At 46.7% G+C, this 19001-nt stretch overlaps 1 protein-coding gene across 4 annotated transcripts in view; it reads right to left on the reverse strand.

Annotated features, from left to right (window-relative positions):
• Positions 1-9161: 9161 nt before the first annotated feature.
• ALOX5 (arachidonate 5-lipoxygenase) overlaps positions 9162-19001 on the reverse strand; it is a 59798-nt gene continuing 49958 nt past the window's right edge. Inside the window, exons 8-14 of one of the 4 annotated variants that reach the window (XM_011970518.1) lie at positions 14634-14837; positions 13837-13923; positions 12058-12140; positions 11737-11858; positions 11446-11546; positions 10990-11160; positions 9162-9771 (exon numbers count right to left, since the gene is read on the reverse strand). In XM_011970518.1, the coding sequence (XP_011825908.1) occupies positions 9592-9771; positions 10990-11160; positions 11446-11546; positions 11737-11858; positions 12058-12140; positions 13837-13923; positions 14634-14837 (948 nt within the window). In that variant the 3' untranslated portion in view covers positions 9162-9591. Of the gene's footprint in view, positions 9772-10989; positions 11547-11736; positions 11859-12057; positions 12237-13836; positions 13924-14633; positions 14838-19001 lie in introns of all 4 variants that reach the window. The other 3 variants (XM_011970509.1, XM_011970524.1, XM_011970503.1) reach the window with 3 other exon arrangements.

Below are 19001 nucleotides of genomic sequence, written 5' to 3' on the forward strand. Positions count from 1 at the left end.
AGCCCCTGGCAGTCTTTTTAGTGTCTCCACAGTTTTGCCTTTTCTGCAATGTTGTATCTTTGGAATCTTATAATATGCACCCTTTTCAGAGGGACTTATTTTAGTGATGCACACTTAAGTTTCTTCCACGTCTTTTCATGGCTTGATAGCTCATTTCTCTTTAGTACTGAATAATATTTCCATTGTCTGGATATACCAGTTTGTTTATTTACTCACCTACCAAAGGGCATCTTTGGTTGCTTCCAAGTTTTGACAATTATGAACAAAGCTGCTCTAGACATCTATATGAGGGTTTTTGTGGGGACGTAAGTAAATACCAAAGAGTGCGATTGCTGGATGATGTGGTAAGAGTATATTTAGTTTTGTAAGAAACTGCCAAGTTGTCTTTCTAAGTGGCTCTACCGTTTTGCATTCTCTCCAGTTCCTATTGCTCCACATCCTCCTCCATGTTTGGTGCTGTCAGTATTCTCAATTTTGGCCATTCTAATATGTATTTAGTGGTATCTCGTTATTGTTCTAATTTGCATTTCCCTGATAACATATAATGTGCGGCTTTTTTTTTTTTTTTTTTTTTTTTTTGAGATGGAGTTTCACTCTTGTTGCCCAGGCTGGAGTGCAATGGCGCAATCTTGGCTCACTGCAACCTCCACCTCCCAGGTTCAAGCGATTCTCCTGCCTCAGCCTCCCAAGTAGCTGGGATGACAGGCATGCACCATCATGCCTGGCTAATTTTATATTTTTAGTAGAGACAGGTTTTTCCATGTTGGACAAGGCTGGTCTCAAACTCCCAACCTCAGATGATCCGCCCACCTCGACCTCCCAAAGTGCTGGGATTACAGGCGTGAGCCACCACGCCCCCAGCTGTGCAGCTTCTTTTCACATACTTACTTGCCATTTGTAGATCTTCTTTTGTTTGTTAAAGTCTTTGGCCCATTGTTCAATCAGATTGTTTCCTTACTGTTAAGTTTAAGAGGGCTTTGTATATTTTAAGTAACAGTCTTTTATCAGTTGTGTCTTTGCAAATATTTCCTCCCTCTCCTAATGTGGTCTTTTGCAGAGCAGAAGGTTTTAATTTTAATTAAGACTAACTTACCAATTATTTCTTTCATGGACCATGTTTTTGGTGTTATATCTAAGAAGTCATAGCCATACCTAGGTCATCTAGGTTTTATCCTATGTTATGGGAGTTTTATAGTTTTGAATTTTACATTTAGATCTATAATCCATTTTGAGTTAATTTTTGTGAAGAGCATAAGGTCTGTATCTAGATTCATGCTTGTTTGTTTTTGCATGTAGATATCCAGTTGTTCCTGCACCATTTGTTGAAAAGGCAATCTTTGCTCCATTGTAGTGTCTGTGCTACTTTGTCAAAGATCAGTTGACTGTATTTATGAAGGTCTATTTCTGGGCTTTCTATTCTGTTCCATTGATCTATTTGTCTATTCTTTCACCAGTATGGCACTATTTTGATTACTGTAGCTTTATAGTAAGTCTTGGAGCTGGGTAGTATCCATTTTCCAAATTTGTTGTTTTCCTACTATATTGTTGTGTTAGCTGTTCTGGGTCTTTTGCTTCCGTATCTAAACTTTAGAGTAAGTTTGTCAATATCCACAACATAACTTGCCGAAATTTTGGTTAGGATTGCATTAAATCTATAAGTCAAGTTTTGAAGAACTGACATCTTGACAATATTGAGTCTTTCTGGGGAATATTTACTTATATCTGTTTATTTAGTTTCTCTTTGATTTCTATCATCAGGGTTGCAGTTTTCCTCATAAAGATCTTGTATGTATTTTATTAGATTTAAACCTAAGTATGTATTTTTGGAATGTTAATGTAAACAGTACTTTGTTTTGAATTTCAGTTTCCACTTGTTCATTACTGGTGAATAAGAGAGTGACTGACTTTTGTATATTAACCTTGTATCTTACAACCTTACTGTAACCACTTATTAGTTCCTAGGAGTTTATTTGTCCATTCTTTTGGATTTTCTACATAGATGAGCATGTCATCTGTTTTATTTCTTACTTCCCATTACGTATACCTTTTATCTCCTTTTCTTGTCTTACTGCATTAGGTAGGATTTCATGGTTTTTCAACATTTTATTATAAAAATTTTTAAACATAAAAAAGTTTAACTATATAGTAAGAATATATATAAACCCTAGAATCTACAATTAACATTGTTATCTGTATGCTTTACCACAGATTTCCATCTATTAATCACTCTATTCACCCATCAACTTAGGTTTTTATGTATTTCAGAGTCAACTGCAGCCATAATTATACTTCACCACAAAAGTTTCAGTATGCATATCATTCACTAGAGTTCAGTATTTGCTCATGGTTCTTTTTGATTTTGGGTTAATATTTACATACAGTGAAATGCATACATCTGAAGTGTACCATTTGATGACTATTGATAAATGTATCTATCTAGGTAACCTAAACCCCTATCCAAATATAGAACATTATCCCAATCCTGAAAACTTCTTGTTTTTTTTTTTTTGGAGACGAAGTCTTGCTCTTGTCCACCAGGCTGGAGTGCGATGGCACGATCTCGGCCCACTGCAGCCTCCGCCTGGGTTCAAGCGATTCTCCTGCCTCTGCCTCTCGAGTAGCTGGGATTACAGGCACCTACAACCACTCCCGGCTAATTTTTGTATTTTTAGTAGAGATGGGGTTTCACCGTTTTGACCAGGCTGGTCTCAAACTCCTGACCTCAGGTGATCTGCCTGCCTCAGCCTCCCAAAGTGCTGGGATTACAGGCATGAGCCTCTGTATCTGGCCCCTGAAAACTTCTTAATGCTGCTTTCTAGTCCACCCCTGTCCCCATCCCCACTCCCATCAAAATCAAACCCTGTTCTTCTTTCTTTCCCACCAGAGATTGGTTTTAGCCTGCTCCCAAACGTAATTGTAAGTCATACAGTATATACACTCTTTTGTGTAATGATTTTTTTCAGTCAGCATGTTTTTGAAATTCATCCATGCTATTGTATCAGTTATCTTGTTCCTTTTTATTGTTGAATAATACTCCATCGCATGACTGTACCTTTCTTCATCCGTTTTCTTATTACTAGATACTTCAACTATTTCCAGTTTTTTTGGCTATTATGAAGTGGTAAGAATATTTTTGTGGACATATGTTTTTATTTCTCTTAATTACTTGGGAATGGAATGCTGTTTCAGAGAGGGTAGGGATATGTTTAACTTTATAACAAACTGTGAGATGTTTTTCCAAAGCAGGAGCACCATTTTACATTCCCACCAACACTGTGTGAAGGTTCAGTTACTCCATATCCTTGCCATACATTTGGTGTTGTCAATCATGACCTTTTTTGACATTCTGGATATAGATTAGTAGTTGTAGTAGTAGTCTAGATTTGTAGTTGTATTTCATTGTGATTTTAATTTGCATTTTTTTAACGACTAATGATGTTGAGCATCTTTCCATGTACTTATTTGCCATTTGCAAGTCTTATCTGTTTCTTTATATCAAGGGCCAGAAAATGCCAGCCCACTGACCAAATGTACTCCATGGCCTGTTTTTGTAAGGCTCTTGAGGTAGGTTGTTTTAAAAGGCAACAACAGATGCCAGCGAGGCTGTAGAGAAATAGGAACACTTTTACCCTGTTGGTGGGAGTGTAAGTTAGTTCAGCCATTGTGGAAGATGGTGTGGTGATTCCTCCAGGATTTAGAACTAGGAATACCATTTGACCCAACAATCCCATTACTGGGTATATCCCCAAAGGATTTTAAATTATTCTACTATAAAGACATGCACTCATATGTTTATTGCAGCACTAATTACAATAGCAAAGACTTGGAACCAACCCAAATGCCCATTAATGATAGACTGGATAAAGAAAATGTGGCACATACACACCGTGGAACACTATGCAGCCATAAAAAAGAATGAGTTCATGTCCTTTTCAGGGACACAGATGAAGCTGGAAGCCATCATTCTCAGCGAACTAACACAGGAAAAGAAAACCAAACACTGCATGTTCTCACTTATGAGTGGAAGTTGAACAATGAGAACACATGGACACAGGAAGGGGAACATCACACACTGGGGCCTGTCGGGGTTTGGGGGGCAAGTGGGGGAAGAGCATTAGGACAAATGCCTAATCCATGTGGGGCTTAAAACCCTAGATGAGGGGTTGATAGGTGCAGCAAACCACCATGGCACATGTATACCTATGTAACAAAGCTGCACCTTCTGCACATGTATCCCAGAACTTAAAGTAAAAAAAAAAAAAAAAAAAAGAATATGACAACAAATTGTATGTGGCCTGAAAAACCTTAAATATCTGACAGAAAAAAATTCTGCTTCTATTATGCATTTATAGTGTATATCTTACATATAGCATATTGTTGGGCATTAATTTTTAAAATGCATTATGATAATCTCTTTTAGTTTTGAGTTTTTAGTCCATTAACATTTGATGGGCCAGGTGTGATGGCTTATGCCTGTAGTCCTAGCACTTTGGGTGGCTGAGGTGGGAGGATCACTTGAGCCTAGGAGTTGGAAACCAGCTTAGGCAACATAGGGAGACCCTGTTTCTACAAAAACTAAATTAAAAATTTTAAAACATTTGATATCATTATTGATAAGGCTAGAGTTATGTCTACGATTTTATTATTTGATTTTTGTTTTTACCTCTGTTTTTATTTCTCTGTTCCTTTTTCCCGTCTTCATTATTTATGAATTTTTAGAATTCCATTTTAAGTCCTTGATTGCTTTTTATCTATATTGCTTTAAATTATTTTTAGTGGTTGCTCTAGGGATTATAATCTAACTCTCTAAATTTTTACAAACTACCTAGAATTAATACTGTACCACTTGATATAAAATGTAGAAACCATGTAACAGAGTAAGTCCGTTTACTACCCATTGTCTTTTATGCCATCTTCATGTGTATTATATTTACATGCATTATAAATACCACATGACAATATTATAATACTTGCTTTAAATAGTTATATATATTTTAAAGAAATTAAGAAGGGGAAAAGTCTTTTGCATTTTCCAAATATCTACCACTTCTGGTTTTATTCATTCCTTCCTGAGGATCTGAGTTTCCATCTAGCATTTCCCTTCAGCCTGAAGAATTTCCTATAGCATGTTTTTGTGGTGCAGATCTGTTGGTGACAGATTCTCTTAGTTCTATGTTACCTGAAATTTTTGCTTTCATACTTGAAGGATATTTTTGCTGGTTACAGAATTCTGTGTTGGTAAATTTTTTTTCTTTTAATGCTTTAAAAATACTGTTCCACTATATTTTGGCCCCACACAGTTTCTGATTAAAAGTTAGCTGTAGCGCTGGGTGCGGTGGTGCATGCCTGTAATCCCAGCACTCTGGGATGCCAAGGCAGGTGGATCACCTGAGGTCAGAAGTTCAAGACCAGCCTGACCAACATGGTGAAACCCTTCCTCTACTAACTACAAAAAATTAGCCGGGTATGGTGGTGCATGCCTGTAATCCCAGCTATTTGGGAGGCTGAGGCAGGAGAATCGCTTGAACCCAGGAGGCAGAGGTTGCAATGAGCCGAGATCCACCATTGCACTCCAGCCTGGGCAACAAGAGCAAAACTCTGTCTAAAAAATAAATAAATAAATAAAAGTTAGCTGTAATTCACGTTTTTGTTATACTCTATGTGTTATGTTTTGCTGCCTTTGAGATTTTTCTCTTTAATTCTGGTTTTGAGCAGTTTAACTCTGAATTATGTAGGTATGGTTTTCTTTGTATTTATTTTAGTTGGGTTTGGCTGAGCTTCTTGAAGCTTTAAATTGACATCTTTCACTAAATTCAGGGAAATTTTGGCCTTGGTCTCCTCAGATATTTGTTCTGCCTCATTCTCTTTCATCTTCCCTCTCCGAAGACTTCAATTATATGTATGCCAGTTGTTTTGATATTGCCTCATAGATCTCTGTGGCTCTGTTTATTTAAAAAAATTATCTCTGTACTTCTGACTGGATCATTTCTATTGCTGTATCTTCAAGTTCACTTTCTCTTTACCCTGTCATCTCTGCTCTGTTATTCAGTTATTTTTTCAGTCCACTTATTTTTTTCCTCTGATATTTTTTAGTTCTAGGATTTTCATCTTCTTTTCCTTCTTATGACGCATAATTTATTGTTGATATTTCCAACCCTTTCATAAATTGGAGCATATTTCCTTTAACTCACTGAGCACAAATAGGAAAACTAAAATAATTGTCTGCTAATTCCAACATCATCTTGGGATTGGTCTCTGTTAATTATCTTTTCCTTTGAGAATAGGTAACATTTTCCTAATTCTTTCTATGTTGAGTAATTTTGGATTATGTTCTGGCTATTATGAATGTTATTTTGTAGAGATTCTTATATTATTATATTCTTCCAAAGAGTGTTGATGTTTCTCTTTTTCTTTTTCTTTTCTTTTTCTTTTTTTCCTTTTTTGAGATTGAGTTTCACTCTGTTGCCCAGGCTGGGGTGCAGTGGTGTGATCTCGGCTCACTGCCACTTCCGCCTCACAGGCTCAAGTGATTTTTTGGCCTCAGCTTCCTGAGTAGCTGGGACTACAGGCATGCACCACCATGCCTGGCTTTTTTTTTTTTTTAGACAGAGTCTCGCTGTGTTGCTCAGGCTGGAGTGCAGTGGCACAATCTTGGCTCACTGCAACCTCCGCCTCCCAGGTTCAAGCAATTCTCCTGCCTCAGCTTCCCAAGTAGTCACCAGCTAATTTTTGCATTTTTAGTAGAGACAGGGTTTCACCATGTTGGCCAGGATGGTCTCAGTCTCTTGACCTTGTGATCCACCCGCCTCAGCCTCCCAAAGTGCTGGGATTACAGGCTTGAGCCACCACGCCTGGCCTCGTGGCTAATTTTTGTATTTTTAGTAGAGATGGGGTTTCACCATGTTGGTCAGACTGGTCTCGAACTCCTGACCTCAAGTGATCTGCCTACCTTGGCCTCCCAAAGTGCTGGGATTACAGTCGTGAGCCATTGTGCCCGCCCGTGATTTTTTTATTCAAGCAAGCAATTAACTTAGTTGATCTCAAACTGCAAACTATTTGAAAGTTCAAATATCACTTTGGTTGTGTTATGATGTGAATGCATGTGTCCTTCCAAAAATCATGTGCTGGAACTTAAACCCCAAGGTGATGGCCTTAGGAGGAGGGGCCTTTTGGGAAATGATTAATTTATGAGGGTTCTGCCCTCATGAATGGATTGATGTCCTTACAAAAGAGGCTTTAGAGAATGTTCGCCCTTTTTTGCCCTTCTGCTGGGTGAGGACACAGCATGGAGGGCACCCTCATGGGAGCAGACACTGATCCCTCCCTTACCGGACACCGAAACTGCTAGTGCCTCATCTTAGACTTCCACCCTCCAGAACTGTGAGGAATCAATTTCTGTTCTGTATAAATGACCCAGTCTGAGGTATTTTATTATAGCAGCACAAACAAAGTAAGACAGGCTGTTTTATCCTAAATTGGGCTGTTTGTAGTTTGCCTTATGTACACGTATCTTAGGGGTCATCCAGAGGTTTAGACAGAGTCTATGCACAGAATTTGGGATTCTCCCTCTCCTGTGGTAGCAGTGGGGCTGTGCTACTCAGATACCCTGCCCCAGGGAACCAGAAGGACCAGCTGCAGAGAACATAATTGACTGAGGATCTCAGCTGCCACACGTTTGGATCCACTGTGGGGTTCATGCCAAACCATAACTGTCATTTCTGCCAGATGTAAGATTTCTGTAATGGTGACTTTGAGGACTCTTCATTAGCTGGCATGAGACTTTCAGAGGTGCTCTGCCGTCTGAAGCCTTTCCAACCCAATCCTCCTGTCTCTCTTTTGCTCATGTCAGACCTGCTTCACCACCCCTGCCTACTCCTATTCATTTCTCCTCTCTCCTTGACCACACAGCCTTGTTCTAAAAGCTGGTATGTTCATTCTCACAGTGGCATGGAGCTGAATGCCTCGACCATGGCTATACGTTTATGTCACCTGTCCCGAAGATCATTCATAAGTGTGGTGGGCAATTCTCCAAGGGATGGCAGGGAGGCTGTGGCATTAAGGGGCTGGACCTCAGTCTCTAGTACCCACTCCAATAGTCAGGTCTCCTCAGAAGGCCTTGTGGCTTCAGGAATGCAGGCATACCTCCCCTCATGCCATGCTGGCCCTGTAGAAGCCTTTACCCAGACACTGAGCTGCTGGCCTGCCACACTGGAAGCACCTTCCAGAGACATGGGAGACCCTGACGACATGATTCTGAAGCCAGGGGCTGGAGGGCTGGGAGTTGGGCATGTGAGCACAGGGGGAGAATGGGTCACCATGCCCAGGCTCAGAGCTGGCTCTGCTATTTGGGCCTGGGGAAAGAGAATGCATTTTTATTTATTTACTTTATTTATTATTTGAGACAGAGTCTCACTCTATTGCCCAGGCTGGAGTGCAGTGATGCGACATCCACTCACTGCAACCTCTGTCTCCCAGGTTCAAGCAATTTTCCTGCCTCAGCCTCCCGAGTAGCTGGGATTACAGGTATCTGCTACTATGCCCGGCTAATTTTTGTATTTTCAGTAGAGATGGGGTTTCACCATGTTGGCCAGGCTGGTCTCGAATTCTGACCCCAAATGATCCACCCACCTTGGCCTCCCAAAGTGCTGGGATTACAGGCATGAGCCACCGTGCCCTGCCCATTTTTATTTTTTATGTCATGTTAAGAACCCTGCCTCAGGAAAAAATAAACCCCCAGCTCCCAAGACAATCCCTAATATCCATTAGCGAGGTGCCATGCCAGGAGGAATAGAAGGGAACAGCTGAGTGCTGGTGCCTTATGCCAGCCCTGGGGCATAGACATAAATAAAGTGGGTTTTCTGTCCTTCCAGGGGCTCCTATCCCAAGGGAGAGACCACAGAGAGGGCAACAACAGAGGTTCTGACAAATCCGGGGAAGAGACAGGAACCAAGGATGCCTTCCCAGAGGTGCTGGCATTTGGGATGTGTTCCAAAGAGAGCAGATACTGCTTGGGGGAAAAAGCACCTTCTATCCAGACTTGGGTGGGGAGGCTTTTGCCTTGATAAAATCACGGTGACTATGGCTTTTTTTTTTCTCTTGGTGTAGGAGATGGCAATGAGCTGTTTGGGGTGACTGGAACATAGCACGTGGAACAAGACCTGTTTTAAATGAACCGCTTTATTTTTATGGCAACCAATTCTTAATTCATTCAATAATAATTGAATTGGGTACCCACTATGTGCAAGGAATTGGACTAAGCACAAATAGAACAGAAAATAATCATCCAATGTCTCCAACAAGAACAGATATCTATCAGTGGTCGTGATGTGTTATTGCTGCTTGGTGTGGAAATGCTGAGCTGGGTGTGGACAGGACACTGTGCAGTCCTGCTCTGCGTAGAATGGGTTCCTATGGTGTTTACACTTTGCTCAATCTATGGGGTTCCCTGAAGATCAAAGAATAAACAGAAAGGTACTAGCCTCGGAAGAAGAGACGTGACTGCCAAGAGGCCTGGCCAGACAGCCTGCCAGGCAGGCTGGAGTCCGGCTGGCTGGGGCAGCTGGCCTTCCCATAGTGAGACTGGCAGTGTGCTCAGATGGCCACACTGTTTGGAATCCGATCTGGAGACAAGTAGTAATATGGCAGCTGCTTCTTCTTGTTGCGCTCAGCAATCACGCTGACAATGGCCTCGAGGTTCTTGCGGAATCGGGCTATAGCCGCCTTCACAGGCTTCTCGATAAAATGCTCTTCTGGGTACATGCCCAGGAACAGCTGAGGGCCCAGACATGGATACACACATAGGTCAATCTGCTACCCGTGTAAACTGACAGGCCTGTCTCATCCCAAGGGACCAGCCACCCTTCGGGAGATGAAGGAGGGAGCATCTATTCGCCTGCCCATATTCACCCTCTGCTGCCTGACGAGAGGGCCTTGGGAAGGCAAGTGTGGTCGCCTCCTATCTGCTTCCCTAAGGAAGGCTCCAGAGCTGGGCTTCATGGATAAGTGGGAAAATAACTGCCTGCTGCCAGGTGGTTACAAGATGATGCAGATGAAGCTGGAGGGTGCTGGTGGTTGCAGCCATGGTATCCTGCTCTCTCGGGCCACCCCTACGCAGCACTCCCACCTCCCATCAGGGGCGCTGGGGCCAGTGCTGGCCTCTCCAGCCCAGGAAGGCAGAAGGCAGGCCAGGGAGCCTGAAGGGGTGGCTGCCCTGTTGGGGTGCTGTGCTTATTTGCATGCTCACACAGATGTCTGCGGGGTAGAGCTAGACATCATTTTAAAAAACTACTGTATTGGATTAAGATCACAAAGCTTCTGAGCTGGAAAGGTCCAAGAAACATAGGCTACTGATAATGGGATTTGGATTTAGTCTGTGGAGGGCAATTCAGTCTCAATATTCTTTGACCAAGGAATTTGTCTGCTAGGAATGTGTCCGGTCATACTGAACACGTGTGCAAAGGCACAAAAACAAGGATGTCCAGTGAGGGACCAACACATTAGCCGGGAACAACTCAGAGGCCCAGCAGTCTAGAGCAGGTTGGACCCGAGCGGCCATTCTGTGCAGTACTGAGCTACCCCAAAGCGAGTGCATCCACCAAGACACACCAGATTCGGTTGTTAGATTAAATGAGATGCACATGTCCTGAAGGAACCCAGGAAACTCTTGGTCATTCCTTCTGGAGTACCAGGGAAAAACACATGTGCAAGAGCTTTGTCAATAGCTGGGGGGAGGGGGTGTCACACACCACCCTCTGGTGACAGTGAGCAGAGCCTGGGCTGTGTGCTCTCCTGCCGTGCCCACCCTGAGCTCTGTCCACGCTCAGGCCGGGAGACCTGGTGGCAGCTGCAGCCCTCTGGGCCCTTCCAGCCTTGGAAGTCAGGATTTCTGGCTCCAAGTGAGCCCTGAGGCCCGAGTCACAAAGCACTGAGGCTGAGGAACCGGTTAACCTGGGGTGACCTGGGTCTGTGCCCCACCCTGCCCAGCCTCACCTCGTTTTCCTGGAACTGGCTCAGCGCCCACACTGCACCCAGATGCCAACAGGAGCGACCGCGGTCCGGCAGCGTGTCCACGATCTGCTCAATGGTCACCACGCCCTTGGCAGTTGGCGGCGGGGCTCGCATGGTTGGGGGAGCATTGGGGATCCAGGAGCACCAGTCGTACTGAGGAGACGACCGCCAGCGAGCGTGGGCACCCCCGAAACCCTGCTGCCCAGCTGCCCCCTGGGCCCCGTCCTCCCCGTGCCCCCCAACTCCAGCGGGCCCTTCAGCCCATCCATCCTTTTCCCCCGCGGCCAGCGCCCTCGGCTGCACGGGCAGAATCCATCCTGCAAGTCCCAAGCCAGACCCCGAGGCTGCTCGAGGGTGCGGTACCGTGCAAAGCTGGGGCGGGGGAGGAGGCAGCGGCCCTGGGGAATGAGCTCTGCCCAGCGGGCGGGCCCCGCCTACCTGGCCGAAGTTGACCGCGGCGTGCTGGGCGGAGGCAGTGAAGATCACCACGGTCAGGTACTCCGACAGCTGCTCCCGGCTCCTGACCGACTTGGGGAAGCCTAGGGCGGAACCACCGGCGGGTTGAGGCCCAGTCCCTGGGGACCCCGGGGCCCGGCGCCCACCCCGTGCCCGGTCTCCCTGCCCCGACGCCGGAGGGCCCGCTGGGCAGGACACCCTGGAGGGGCGGCGGCTGCGCCCGCGCTGCCGACTGCGGGGGAGCCGGGTCCGGAGACGTCCCTGAGGCCCTACCGGAGGACTTGCGGCCCCGCATGCCGTACACGTAGACGTCGTTCACGAAGTCCTGCAGCTCCGGGTCCTCCTCCACCACCTGGTCGCTCTCGTAGTAGATGCCCACCACCTCGGCCGTGAACCTGGCTCAAGGGACGCAGCCGGGGGTGAGCGATCCAGCCAGGTCTGCGGAGCGGTGCCCGGCGGCAACCCCCTCACGGACGCTGGGCACCCTCCACCCCTTCCCCTTTCAGCGCCAGCAGCCGGGGGCCAGGCCCGCCCCAGGCAGTCAGGCAGGGGGCCCGGCTCCTCCCCCAGGACCACCGCCCAGCAGGCGCTCACATCCTAATGGCTTCCCACACCAGGAGCCCGTCGTCTCGGTAGAAGTAGTAGGGGATGTCCTCTTTACTCTCCATGCCCCGGGCCTTGATGGCCTCGGGAAAGCACAGGGAGGCGTAGGTCAGGTCCTTCATGGCCCTCTGCACCATCTGCACGTGCCCACCGCCCCCTGTGGCGTTGGCCTGGAGTGGGAGGTAGAGTGCCCTGAGCGGGTGGCTCCTCCCACAGCTGTCCAGACCCATCCCTGAGGAAATGTGCCAGGGAGACGAGGAGGCCAGGCAGGCAGAGGGGCAAACTCTTCTTCTGTGAGATGGGAGAGGGATGTTTCATGCAGAGAATGACAAGGGCAGCGGGTGGAGAGGTGACAGGGAGGAGCCTCCCGCCCAATCCAATGCAAGGGACTGAACCGTGGGGCTGCAGAGTGCAGGAGGGAAGGGTGCGCTCCCAGCCACAGGAGGGCAGCAGGCGTGGGCAGGTGTGTGGGGGACCCCAGCACCAGCAGGCCTGGGCTGTGAAGTCTGCTCTAGTGCTGAGTACAGGACCCTCAGTCATTTGCTCTCAGTGACCCTCAGTTTCCAGGCCCCATGCAACTCTGTTGAGGGCCTGTTGTGTGCTCAGGTGAGGGCTGGAGAGACCCACAAGGAGGGATCCTGGTCCTGATCCCGGCTGCTGACCGATGCAGACACACTCACAAGCTGACTGGCATACATGTGTACACCTGCACACACACATGCAAATACACCCAGGGGGCTGGGCTGTTGGTGCCACAGAAGGTTTGAAGACGGACTTGGGTGCTGGGGTGCCAGAGACTGGTCCATGGTGAGCATTCAGCCCAAGCAGAACCAACCAGAGCTGCCCTCCAGCACTTTCTGTTTGGATGCGGCTGGGAGATAATGGCCACATGGGAACCTGAGGTAGAGCTACTATGATGAGGTCCTGCGCCCTCTCCCATGGGGGCCTGTCTGCAGCAGGAGAGTGTGATGCCAACACAGGTGAAAGAGAGAGAAAGAGGGAGCCAGTGTGCCTATACCCTGGGGCATTGCTTGAGTCCCTGGATCCATTTCTGGCTGAGGCCCCGGCCCCTCTATTGTGTCCAGGTATTTGAGATAAGGCATGTCTTGTCCAGCTGCAGCTGGTTTGAGTTGGGTTTTGTCATTTGCAACCCAAACAGTGTTTCAACTTCAGTGGTCATCTGGCCTGGTCACTAATGGGCTGGGGAAAGGAGGAAGGTTTGTTGGGGCAAGGGCCCATGTGAGAGTCCAAGCTTGGTAAGGCTACAGGGGGCTCAAAACGAGGTGGGGTGCTGTCTGAGGGATGCGAGGGTTGAGCAGGGCCTGGAGGCCCTGATGCAGGAGACAGTGGGTTGGGAGGGTTGCGATCCGGGAAGCAGAGTGCTGGGGAGGTCCGAGTCAGGGTGGCAGGGGTGTGGCAGATTAAGAGGCAGACACAGGTTCCTGGTGTGTAGGAGGTCAGGGGGCCATAAGGAGTGTGTTCCAGAGGGGGTTCTACACCCAGGTCCCAGAGGCTGGGAGAGGGGAGGAGTGGGAGGAGGGGACCGGGAGCCATCAGCGAGAAGGAAGAGCTGGTGGTGCACCTGGAGGAGTGCTCCTGGCTGAGTGGCAGGGGCTGGAGACATCAGGAGGATGCTGGACCCAGTGCTCTGAGAAAACTCCAGCTTTTACCCTTCCAGGCCTCCTGAAAGGGCATCTAGATATCAAATAGGGAGTGAAGGTGGCCAGGCTTGGCTCTTCCAGGCAACAAGTAGGGTAGGAGGGCACCCACCTTGTCAAAGAGGCCACACTCACAGATGAGCTGCTCACGGGCCTTGGTGTTGATAGCGATGGTGTATCTCACGTGTGCCACCAGCAGCTGGGGAGGGGAGAGGAGGAGGCCTCAGAGGGGGCCCAACCAGGTGACCTGGTGCCCTAGGGACCTGCAGCTCCCCCACCCAGGCCTGCCTTACAGGATGATGCTGGGCGCAGGGAGGAAGTGAAGGCTGGGTGCTGATCTTTTGGCTAAGTGCTGGAAGCCTGCACTCCTCTGATGCTTACTAAGCATGATAATGATTCAGATGGTCCTGGCCAGCACTTGTACAATGCTTACCTCTTTGCTCCCTGAGTTCACTGTGTTAATCCTGACCATCATTCTGTAAGGCAGCTGTACTATTTGACCTGTTTTACTGGTGAGGAAACTGAGGCACACAGGAGTACTTTTAGCCTGCAGTCACCCCAACAGCCAGTGCTTGTAAGATTCGGGAACAGGGAAGGAGAGTGATGGCAGGGGCGGCCATCAGCACCAGCCGAGGATCACTGTGAACTCATTTGCCTTTTCCAACTCTACTGGCTGGCCAGCGAGGCGCCTGTGTCAGGCCCACACCCTGGCCTCGTTGTCCTGGGGAACAGCAGGCTCCCAGCTGTTTTCTTCCTTTGGGGACATTACTGACTCTGAGAACATCTCTCCAGGGGTCCCTTTCTGCCACCCACTCCCAGCCACAGGTCCCCCTGTGGGATGTCAGCGATCCCTCCCACTCCACATCTCAGATGCCCTCCCATAGCAGGTGGGGCAGTAGCTGGCTGTACCTTGAAAATGGGGTGCACGGCAGGCAGCTGGCGGTACATCGCAATGCCAAAAACCTCAGACACCAGATGTGTTCGCAGAAGGTGGGTGATGGTCTGGTGGACATGGAAATCACTGGAACGCACCCAGATTTTGGCCAAAAGCCAGTCGTATTTTGCATCCGAAGGGAGGAAAATAGGGTTCTCATCTCCCGGGATTTGGCTGAGCTGATACATCGGGGCAAAGGAAACACACGGCTGTATTTCACTTCAGATTATAGTTGTTGGAGAACTTCGCCTCTTGGGAAGTTCCAGAAGTATCTGAATTTCTTTAACAGTGACTTTGGAATCAGAAGAGCCTGGAGGGGGTAAAGGGCCCTGGGGTGAAGTTTCCTGTCCCAGCCATATTACTTACAACCTGCATGACTCTGGATGACACACTGGGCTTTCTAAGCTCTGGCTTCAGCATCTGTCATGTGGGGACAGTGATCCCTAGGCTCGCAGTTACTGTGGGAATAGCCTCAGGAGCTGGCAGCATGGAAGGAGCGGGCAGGCAGAGGGCCCAGCAGCGGAGGGGATCCCTGCCCCCTTTCCCTCCTTGCCCTGCTCCCTCTTCTACTGCCTCTCATTGATCTCCCATACTTTCCTCCCTCTCCTCTTCCCTGAAATGCTGGTGCTCCCCAGGGTCTGCCCTGGTGCTCCTGTCTTCTTTTCTTGCCCTAAATCAGCTTGTCCTGTCCAAAGGCTTGGGCCTTCCTGGTGCTGAGCCTCCCAGATCAGGGTCTGCAGCTTGAGCTCTGCCTGGAGCCCACACCTGTGCCCAGGCGCCTCCTGTAGCAGAGGCTGGGCCTGTCTTCCCTTTCCAGTTTCCACTCCATACTGGGACAAGGTGAGTTTTTTCCTTTTCCAAAATGCAAATCATGTCACGTTAACTGCCTCCTCAATCACCTCTTAATGCCAGAAAATAAAATCCCCAAGCTCTGTGGTGACCTGGTTTGCTGATGCCTCTGCACACACAGCTTCACCTTCCTGCCCCCACCCCGGCACCCAGCCCCAGGTCCCTCCACGCCAGCAGCCCCAGGCATCGCCACCTTATTGAGAGCCCAGCACAGCCTCAGAACCTGACAATGAGCTCTCACAGGAGCCTGAAGCAGGTGCTGGCATTGCCCATTTTCAGATGAAGACATGAGGTATTGGAGGGACTGACAGAAAGAATGAGGGGGGTGGCAGGGTTGCAGCCAAGAGTGACCAGGAAGGGGCGTGGCCAGACTTTAGGTGCTGGGAAAGCACAGTGGCCATGGCTGGGGAGGGAGAACTGTCCCAGAGCACACAGCTGTGTCACTTGCTGTAAGTATTGTGGAAAGTGGGGTCCTTGGGCGTCTCTCCTTGGAAAACAGTGCTGTCCAATAGACATATAATGCTACCCACACATGGAATTGTATGTATTCAGGAAGCCATATTAATAAAAGTAAAAGGAAAGAGGTGAAATGCAGGTTAATACAATTTTATTTTACCCAATATATCCAGAATATTATCACTTCAACATGAAACCAATCTAAAACTATTAAATGAGATATTTCACATTCCCCACCTCCTTATTCTAAGTCTTAAAAATCAGGTGTGAACTTTGCACTTGCAGCAGGTCTTGGTTTAGATGAGTCAAATCCCAAATGCTCCAGAGCCCTGGTGGTCAGTGACTCTACCCTGGTCAGAGAGACCCCAGCAGCCCCAGAACTCCCTGAGGACCAAGGAAGGGGGAGGGAGGAGGGACAGCAGAGTGTGACTTGCACACTAGGCGTGCCTGTCTGTTTATACATGAGATTAGTTGACTGCTTTTAAATATCAGACAGTTTCACATAAAAATTTGAATGACCTAGTTTTCCTGAAAAATTAGAAGGTCTCAGAACTCTGCACCCATGTTCTCACAGAACTACACTCTTGTCCCTTTTCTACAGTCCCAGCTGTCAGGGTCCCCACTGCCACACCCATTTACATGAGCTGCCTGGGCCACTGATACCTGATCTGTGCCCTAGAGTGCTGGGCTGCCTGGCATGCTCTGAGACACTCTCTGACATGTTCCCACATGCTCTGACATGTTCCTGATGGCTCTGGGACACTGATATGTTCCTGACATCCTCTGGGGCTAAGGAGCCCCCTGTTGTGTGCTAGGGGCTTTACTCATACTATCTCACTTAATCCTCACTTTGACCCTGTAAGGCAGGTATTCCTTGCTGTACCCATTTTACATGGGGGGAAATTGAGGCTCCAGCTGGTTAAGCAGCTCTCCCAAGTCACACAGTAGGTAAAGAGCTGAGCCAGCAACATGATATTTAACAGGCAAAAATTGAAAGCATTCCCCCTAAAAACTGGAACAATGCAAGAATGTCCACTCTCACCCCTCCTATTAATAGAGTACTGGAAGTCCTATTCAGAGCGATTAGGCAAGAGAAAGAAATAAAAGGCATCCAAACAAACAAACAAAAAAAAGTCAAATTATCTTTGTTCATTCATGATGTGATTCTACACCTAGAAAACCCTGAAGATTCCTCCAAAAGACTCCTAGATTTGATAAACAACTTCAGTAAAGTCTCAGTGTTATAAGTAAAATGCTTATGAGAAACAGAATGCTTGTTCCTTGGTACTGCAAGGAAAAATCAGCATTTAGACAAAAAGTTTTTTTTAGCAAGGCAATTTTACTTTCTGCAGAAAGGGTGCTCCTCGCAGATGGAACAACGGTGAGAGCACACCTGAATAATGGAGAGAAGCAATTTTTATTCCTTACGCAGCTTGTCCCTGCTATTGTGTCCTGTCTCCACTGGCTGGAGCCAGACCTCACAATCTAAACTAAAACCCGACTGGCTAATAACTTAAAACTTTTCTAAACAGGTAAAAAGCAATGGAAAGACAAAGGAAAAGAGGAAGTTGCTTATGAAAGGACTTAGAAAAGTAGTGACATTCCCAAATAAGAAAGGGGCATAGGCTGCAAACTGGGACATGCCTGTGAGCACGTCCAGCGCAAATATCTTGGTTAAAGTACAAAGACATAGAATGTACTCATTCCCTTATATCTCACAGCTATATATGATAGGGCTTAATAAAAAGTTATTAGCACAAAGCAAAAAGGCTTTAAAAAAGTTAGTCTTTGGAAAAAACTATTATTTCTTACATTTATGATTTATTCTTTAACAAAAAATACCTTTAAAAAACCTTTGACTTTCTACACTTAAGATACAAAATCAATGTACAAAAATCAGTAGCGTTTCTTTTTATTTGAGACAGAGTCTCATTCTATCACCCAGGCTGGAGTGCAGTGGTGCGATCTCAGCTCTCTGCAACCTCCACCTCCCAGGTTCAAGCAATTCTCCTGCCTCAGCCTCCTGGGTAGCTGGGATTACAGGCATGTGCTACCACACCTGGCTAATTTTTGTATTTTCAGTAGAGATGGGGTTTCACCGTGTTGGCCAGGCTGGTCTCGAACTCATGACCTCAGGTGATCTGCCCACCTCGGCATCCCAAAGTACTGGGATTACAGGCATGAGCCACCGTGCCTGGCCTAAAAATCAGTAGCATTTCTATGCACCAACAATGTTCAGGCTGAGAACCATATCAGCAATGTGATCTCAGTTACAATAGTCTCCTACACACAAAATAAAATACCAAAGAATACATCCAACCAAGAAGGTGAAAAAGTTCTACAAACAGAACTATAAAACACTGATGAAAGAAATCATAGATGACACAAAAAAATGGAAAAATATCCCATGCTAATGGGTTGGAGGAACCAATATCATTAAAATGGCCATACTGCCCAAAGCAATCTACAGATAGAATGCAATTCCTATCAAATTATCAACATCATTTTTCACAGAATAAGAAAAAAAATCCTAAAATTCACACAGAACCAAAAAATAGCCTGAATAGCCAAAGCAATCCTAGACAAAAAAAACAAAGCTAGAGGCATCACATTACCTGACTTCAAACTATACTATAAGACTATAATAACCAAAACAGCATGGTATACTGTGTGCCAAAAATAGGCACACAGATCAATGGAACAGAACAGAGAACCCAGAAATAAAGCCATGTACCTGCAACCAACTGATTTTTGACAAAATCAACAAAAATAAACAATAAGGAAAGGACATCCTATTCAATAAATGGTGTTGGAAAAACTGGCTACCTATATGCAAAAGAATGACACTGGGCCCTTTCCTCCCACCACATACAAAATTTACCTCTTGATGGATTACAGACTTAAATGTAAGACTTCAAACTTTAAAAATTCTAGAAGAAAACCTAGGAAAAAATCTTATGGACATTTCCTAGGCAAAGAATTTATGATTAGACCTCAAAGGCATATGCAACAAAAACACAAATTGACAAATGAGACTT

The sequence above is a fragment of the Mandrillus leucophaeus genome, unplaced genomic scaffold (assembly GCF_000951045.1).
Source record: "Mandrillus leucophaeus isolate KB7577 unplaced genomic scaffold, Mleu.le_1.0 Scaffold1206, whole genome shotgun sequence".
NCBI lineage: Eukaryota > Metazoa > Chordata > Mammalia > Primates > Cercopithecidae > Mandrillus > Mandrillus leucophaeus.